Source organism: Pithys albifrons, chromosome Z (assembly GCF_047495875.1).
Source record: "Pithys albifrons albifrons isolate INPA30051 chromosome Z, PitAlb_v1, whole genome shotgun sequence".
Classification (NCBI taxonomy): Eukaryota; Metazoa; Chordata; class Aves; order Passeriformes; family Thamnophilidae; genus Pithys; species Pithys albifrons.
Window position 1 is genome coordinate 72,365,045 of NC_092497.1, and position 8,125 is coordinate 72,373,169.

Sequence of the window (8,125 nt, forward strand, 5' to 3'; positions counted from 1 at the left end):
TCAGAGGCAGTTGCTCGCTATTCACAAATATCTCTTGAGAAAGTTCATAGAAAACCGTACAACAAATCAAACTATTTAATAAACACACACAGAACTCAGCACAAAAGGTTTTGAGATACTGCTTCTTACTTTACGGACTAATTGTGTCTATGCATTCAACATGGTTCTGAAAAATCCTGAAGAAATTCAAACCCACTAATCCTTTCCCACAAAGCCAATGCCTGTTTCTATTCTCTTGCCTCCTTCCAGCCACCATCCCAAGAAAGACATGCTAAAGGAATACAGTTAGAAACCCAAAATGCTTCAAAAACTTTGCTTCATCTTAAGATCTTTTTCTGTTTTCTCCTTTCCACACCCTGTAACCATTTCTCTGCTATTCTCATTTATCCGTGGTTTCTCAAACCTGGTGCTCTTAACTAGTTTTAATTTTCCCCTCCTAGAGAATTGTCTCTCTTTACTTTCTTATTAATAATGCTTTTTCAAAATGATAATGTAAACTCATATCTCCTGTACCATTTACCATTCAGTTACCTTTCATGTAAATCAGTAATTTGATTTTGAAAGAAAGGGTAAGCTACTAGAGCTCCTCATCCTTTCTTTTTCCAGTGGAGTGCATGCAATGGGAAAAATGTCTTCTTCCATGACTCTATTCTTAAGTTTTACTAGAAAGGAAGTGAAGAAAAGTACATTAGAGGTGGTTTGCCTTTTGATTTAGTTCCAGAAAAAACTAGTAGAAAAATCTTGATACTTGGAAGTTACTTGGAAGCTGAGTGCTACAAAAGAGTCATGAACAATATAGGTGCTTGAGGATTTCTCACTCTTAAATCCGTATCTCCAGTCTGGGCACTGTGTTGACTAAATAATGTTTTCTGACAAATAGCAGTCTACACTGAAGAACACACAGCATGTGACATTAAAAAAGCAACTCTTACCACATGTAGCATCACAATGTGTTACATTCTTTCTTGATGTAACATCAGTGATGCTACACAGAGTTTATATAAAGCTTTATATAGAAACAGTTGCCAAGTGTGGAAGTATAAGTTTTCCCCAAGAGTCCAGAACCATGTAAGGTGTTTTAAGATACAGGTTTGTCTCTCCTTCAGCAACAGGAGATAAATCTTTGATGAAATTTTAACAGTTGAAGCAGAATGCAGAAGAATGTAGTTCCTTCTATCTGAATCCTAAAAGAAACAAACAGCTCTTTAAAAAGCTTTGAATGGGAGTGTATAGACAAACCAATTCAGCAGTTTCAGGCTGTGAATTCTAAGGCTCTATCTCCCACAAGCTCGGACTGAGGCACTGAAGTCTTCAGAGTGGGACCAGTTTTTAGACACAATAGGAAGGTTGAACAGTATCTTGCTACTCTTTCATCATTTTAGCATTTTAGGCAGTCCTCCCTAGCTTTGCATAAAATGGAGACTAGTAACACTGCTAAGAAATGGCAAAGGAAAAGGAAACCCAAGACAAGAAGGATAATTTTGTCAATTACAGTTCCTTTAGTAATTGGTACAGTGTAGCAACATCAACCAAAATAAATACAGTTATTTGTACATAATAGAAAAATAAAACCCTTCTTAAAGTTTATACTGCACTAGCAATTATGTACTGAGTTTAAACAGTGACATATAACGTTTTCTCTTAAATAGTAAGAACAGGTACACTCAGCCAAATGAATGCAATAACATTTTCTCTCATTTCAAGACAAACACATAAAGAGCAGTTTATTAGTTCAGTGTATCCATATATCACACCTTGGCTAGGATGTGAGAGCAAACTAAGTCTCTCAAGTTTTCCCTTTGCCACTGTTTTCTATCCATAGCACAGTAGCTTTATAACCAAATGACAAATTGAATTTTTGATAGTAGCATTTATTAGCAGAGACAGAAGAGTATTATTCAGACAACCAGCTTAAGGCACTATGGTTTCCATAACTGACACATGACATTACTGGCAAAAAACAATTTTAAAGGCAGCTATGAGTGTTTAGCTACAGTATCATGATAAACAACAATCTATTCTGATGACTAGTGTGGCTTTTGTTTATTCTCTAAAAGGAGTAGTAAAATATATCCTTTTAACATTTATACAATCTGGAGAATGCATAAACTCTACAAAGCACAATTTTCCCTTCATCCCTCCATTTTAAAATGTAACAAATTTCAACTGTCACTTTTGCAAGACAATTCTTTTACAGACTTCTTAGAAATACAGTTTCCAACATACTATATAGTAAAACACCACTAAATTATTTGTTATCCTTTAAAACAAAATATATCTAGTTGCTGATAACTGATGTTCCGTGTCCCTCTCTCCCTGTATTGAACCTGCCTCTGCTACCAACAGCACTAGTGGATAATTTATTTAAATGAAATCAAGTTTCTCCTGAAGTCCTAAAGAACAAACATGAGTCCTTGATTTCCTTGAGACCTCTTCCCAACAATAGCCCATGATACTGGCTAAAATTTAAAACAGTACAAAGTGAAATTATCATTGTGACAGCACCTGCCACAAAGATCCAAAAAGCTATGTCGTTAAAACTCTCTTAAAACCTAGAGTGAAAAGGCAGGATTCAAACAAGAGAGAACAAGGAGTAAATTCATTAAATTTCACAATGGAAATTGTGCATTCCATACTGAACATAGTAGTTCAGAGAACCCCAGCTAAGACATAGTCAAAGAATCATTCTGCATTTCAGAATATGTTCCAGAAACATCACAGGCAGATGTCAAAAGATTATGAATGTGACAAAGTCACTGCAGCTTAACTGATTTCATTCACCAAACAGGGGACAGAAAAATTTATCAGAGGAAAAGAAGAGTAGATTTGGAATCACACATTACATGCTATGAGAACTATTTTCCAAATTACTGTCAATTCTGACAGTAGTCCCTCCATTTACCTCTCACAGAATCATAGAATAGTTAGCAACCTTCTGAGATCAGTACAATCCCCATTTGTATCCCCACATTTCAGAGTAAGGCTGTCTGCAATGACTGGTAATAAATAACAGATATTCACTATAGAGTTGATACATTATGCAATGCATCCCCAATAGCTTTCATCTGTATACACTCATCTACTTGGTCAGCCACAACTTTAGCTCGTACCTGCACTCAGTGCAGAGCATTAATGAGATTTTTCTGTGCCTTACAATAATGCCAGCCCTGAAGTCAGACATATTATTGCCAGTGCAGTGAAAAACCTCAAGATTTCCCCCATTTTCTCTTAACAAATACCAGCAGCATATAAAACACAAGTTTGCCTCTCACTATCTCTTTTCCCTTAAGGCCCAGTGAGCAGAAGTCTTTTTATATTGTTCTATTTTGCCCCTGAACCTTTACAGGTTGACTTTTACACTGCCATTCATCTGTTAAAATCAAGTGAAACACCTTCCCAGAAGTAAACTATGTAGGCCATGTGTAGTCATTATGTACAGTCAACTATGAAAAAGGATAGCTCAGATTCCAGTGACACAAAGAGCAACAGTGATTTCCTTCATTTCAAATAAAATTAAAATAAGTATTTACAATTAAAGCAAGAGCTTCAACCATGACAGCTATGTAGACATAAAAAATGAGAACTACAGAGAATTAAACTTGCTATTGTTATCCATATCTATATCTAACCACTGGAAATTTCTGACTTAATCAACAGCAAGCTCAGTTGGTTAAAACTTGCTTGTAATAATGCCAAGGTCATAGGTTCAATCCCCTGTGTGGGCCATTGACTTAAGGGTAGGACTTGATGATCCTTGTGGGTCCCTTCCAACTGAGAATAGTCTGTCATTCTGTGAAATTTTCTAATCTAAAATCCAGATCTAAAAATGACATAAAAATGAGAAGAGAATATGGAATAACATTCTGTATGTTAAAAACAGACATTCTTCATTAAGTGAATTATTCATACCTTAGGGTTACAATTACCTTTGGTCATGTTCTGAATGTGCTTCAATCTCTGAAAAACTGGTGACTTTAGGATATAGAATTTATCTGTAAGGACCTAATACAGACTTCAAGCTCCTTTGCACAACTGGGTTAATGATGAACTGAACAAAGAAAACCGAAATAATTTTGTATGATTTGTTCTAATCTCAGCTACCTAACAGACATATGACAACAAAGTACCTATGAAAGCAATGCAAATATAAAAGCTCCATGACAGGGGAGAAAAATGAGAAAAAGAAATTAAAACAAGCAAACAAACAAAAAACTATATTGGTTTTCTCAGTGTTTGTTTACTATTGGGCCTTCTGGCAGATGAAAAAAGTTATCTTCTTTGAGTTTAAGATGTTCGGGTAAATCTAGCTGTCTTTTTGCTTCTTCAATGTCTTCTTGAATTGCTGAAATGAGTGCCTCTGAAAAGATAAGAATGGGGATATTTAAGAGTTGGTTTGAATTTTGAACACAGTATCAAGTGAAAACACAGGGTACTACAAAATATCAAACAATAACCACGGAAGTAGAACGTAACTATGAGGTTTGAAAGGCAGAATTCTTTGGTTTTAAAACACCTCTTTCTTTTTTTAAACAAGACAGTGTTGCCTTTCTACCCATTACAAGCACTACTCTTTTCTTTTTCCAAAAGGCTTCAACAGTTCTGTTCCAATACTAAGAGAAGTGCATTTAAAAAAGAAATTAACACACTGAACTGATGCTTTTACAAGTTCTCGATTTAAAAAATACTCCACAGACAAGTGAAAGAAAAATAGTTTTCTAGTGTGATACACAGGAAGATGGGAGGGGGGGGTAAGGTGTTGGGTTCTTTAGACAATGAAAACGTTTTACTGACATTTCAGAGGTTAACAGAAAAAAAAACATCTCATAATGGAAGGGAAGACACAGAATTTGCACGAGTAAGATGTAAAAGAAATCAGTTTGAGGGAGAGCTCCAATACTGACCTAAGGAATCAAAGTTTTTTTCTGGTCGAATATATCCAACTATGACTATACTAAGAATTTCTCCATAAAAGTCTTCTTTGAAGGTGTGGATAATGTGTGTTTCCTAAAGCAAGAGAAGTAAGTCAGCATTTATTATAAATTTTAATTTCCCTCTATGTAAGCATGTAGACCTAAGATCCATAATTCAAAGTTTCCTCAACATATAACAATAAAAGGGACATTTAGTTTAGCATGGGCAATGCAAGATTAAAACACTAGGGCTTTAGTTTATGTTGTGAAGGAGAATTGCACTTCGCATGGAAGTTAAAAGAACTACTCACTTAAAGAGTATTCTGACAGCCAAAAGAAAAGAACAGACAATACTCAGGAGAAAACCTTCACTGCTTCTCAGAGGTAAGATTGCCAAGGAAGGAAATCAGAAAAAAAGCTTAATGTTTCAGAGTTGATGGATCCAAACAACTATGAAGATTTTGATTGAAGTTATTGGCTTAAGGAGAGCTTTTACAACTAGCTCACATGGGAACTGACTGACAATATTCAAGAGCAAGTGCAGGTTGAGACATAGTTTGACCTTGCACTCAAAAACATTTGATGCACACATCCCTCTTCAAAACAGGCTGACCCACAGCATACACCAGCAGAGCTTTTAACTACTTGCTCAGAAAAGTTACCTGCAAAATTTTTTAAATGTTTACATTTGCCTAAGACAAATGCTTAGAAGTAGAGATTAATGCCCAAGTAAAATTGTCTTAACTTAATAAAACAGAGCTCTGCAAGACTCAGGAAAAGCACCAGCACCTGAAAGCAAGAAAACCACAGCTCCCACAGCTCAGAATTTTAACTTCTCCATTCTTCAATTACGTACCTTTGAATATTTATTCTCTATATCAAGACATAGCACCTCATGTATGGATTCCATAATTTAAGATCATTACATATTAAAAAAATCATTACAAATTAAGATTCCAACATCTCTTATTTGAACTGCAGAAAGACTGCAGAGAACAACAGATTATTAGTATGTTGCAGCCCATATTAGTATGTTGCAGGCTCTCATAAGTGGTAGATTCAACACATTTATCAACTTAAGCTTAACTTCCTACCAAAATGCACTTCTAAGACCAAATTCCTAGATCCCATTCATGAATCACATTCTGCTAATCTCAGTAAAACTCAATATCTGGTTGATGTATTATAATAAAAATCCCACACAAAGAAAAATTCTTACCACTGATTTCTTAATATTTTTATAGAAAGGGTTCCATCCTATGCTCAAAACCATTTTATGCACATCTCCATTTCCAACACAGGCCCATCCATAGTATATACCAGTAGAGATATCAGATGGAAATCTTTCAACTACCTGCTCAGAAAAGTTAGCTGCAAAAATTTTAGAAAGTACAAAATGTGAGAGACTGTGCAAGGGCATATCAGGATCTTCAAATACTTAGAAACCAAACTGTGCCTACATACCATTTACAAACATAACACCAGTGATGATGTTATTAATAGAACATGCCATTTGGCAAAGTATAAAACAGTTTCATAAAATTCTATCCCTGTGGCAATACCAGATCTATTACATCTCTTACACATACTGTATTTTATAGTTTGCTTTCTCTTTTGCAATAATAATTAATAAACATGTCATATATCCAGCCAGGATACATTTCATTCTTAGGAAAATTATCACAGCTTTAAAGTTGTGAAAGATGAAGACAAAAAAATAAGTTTCTGCACTATAAAACAGAACCCTAGAACTATTTACTTTTTAGTATAAAATATGTATAAAATATGCAATTATTATTTAGCCACTTTTTAATTTTGTACAAGTTGCCTTTTGGAGGCATCTATGGATTTATATGATTTTCTTTGAAAACCACATATTAACAGGAAAATTCCCTTCTGTCTGAATTTAACAGATGTTGTCAGAAATACAGCACCACGAGTGGTCTCATAAAGTTTTGCACTTGTTAGTGCAATATGACTGCTGACTTCAGCGGCTGTTTAAGGCAGATCAAAATTCTCATGCACTATTTACCTGTCTGCATTTAAACAACTGCAATTTAGTCAATAGGAAAATATATTCGCTGTAGGCCACACCCACCCGCTCTGTTTTAACCTCTGCTTCACTCCCCTTGAACTTTCTTCCTTACCGCAATTCCCACAGCCTACTCCTTTTCTTATTCTAATCTGACGTTTATAAAAACCAGATATTTTTCCAAGGTGCCACAGCACCGGGGATCACTTATCTACATCCTGTACACATCATGACGATCACTAAACAAAGGAAGGAAAACCAAGCGAAACCTTTAACACATTGAGGGCCGGGGAATAACACAAAGGAGAGTGCAACACTGTAAGCAGAGTAGGAGGCAAAAAACGCCTCAGGAAAACGCTGACACAGAACAAAGCAGAGCTGCTTTCGGAAAGTCGAGTGCCGACAATCGGGGAGAGCGCAGGGCAGCCGGGCAGCTCCCGGGCTCTGGCGACCTTATCACAGCTCTGGCGAGCTTATCACGGCGGTCCCGCTGCCCGCTCGGCGGGAGCAGGTTCGGCTGCGCTCAGGGGCCCCGACAGGGCCCGGCTGCAGCAGCCCCGGCCCGGGATCTCGCCGGTGGGAGCGCTCCCGGGACCCGGCGTGGACCCCCAGTCCCGCCGTCGGGTCCAGCCCGGCGGACACCCGGCCGGCACCCTTCCCGGGAGGTGCCGCCCCCGCCCCGCTCACCGGTGGGGATGCCGAGCTCCTTGGAGCCCCTGCCGAAGCCCTTTACCACTTCCCCCCGGCAGAAGTACGGCAGGTGCCCCATGGCGGGCGCAGAAAGAGCCGCCGCCAGAGCTGCCCGCAGCTCTGTCCGGCACCGCCGCAGCGCCCGACCCGCAGCGCCTCGCCCGGGCGCTACCACCGGCAGGGGAGGAACCGGGCGGGGCGCTCCTGCTCTCCAGCCGCACAAGCCTTCTTCGGCGCCGGCCCACCCTCCACAATGCGCTTGTCCGTGCCGCATGCCCAGTGTGGCGCACACCGCCGGCAGGGCGGCCCGGCGCGGGAGGGGCCGCTCCTCACGGGAACCGCAGTGCCCTTTGCTTCCGCCTGCGGCCCCGCGCACCCCCGCCGGCCCCGCACACCCCGCCGGCCCCGCACACCTCGCCGGCCCCGCACACCTCGCCGGCCCCGCACACCCCGCCGGCCCCGCACACCCCGCGGGCTCCGCACACCCCGCCGG

At 39.5% G+C, this 8,125-nt stretch overlaps 1 protein-coding gene across 1 annotated transcript; it reads right to left on the reverse strand.

Moving 5' to 3' along the window:
- Positions 1 to 1,476: 1,476 nt before the first annotated feature.
- On the reverse strand, positions 1,477 to 7,850 carry RFK (riboflavin kinase). Its single transcript, XM_071581059.1, has 4 exons — positions 7,630 to 7,850; positions 6,130 to 6,281; positions 4,902 to 5,004; positions 1,477 to 4,357 (listed from the first exon to the last, which is right to left on the reverse strand). The coding sequence occupies exons 1-4, from the start codon at positions 7,709 to 7,711 to the stop codon at positions 4,227 to 4,229; spliced, it is 468 nt and encodes a 155-aa protein (XP_071437160.1). The 5' UTR covers positions 7,712 to 7,850; the 3' UTR covers positions 1,477 to 4,226.
- Positions 7,851 to 8,125: the final 275 nt, after the last annotated feature.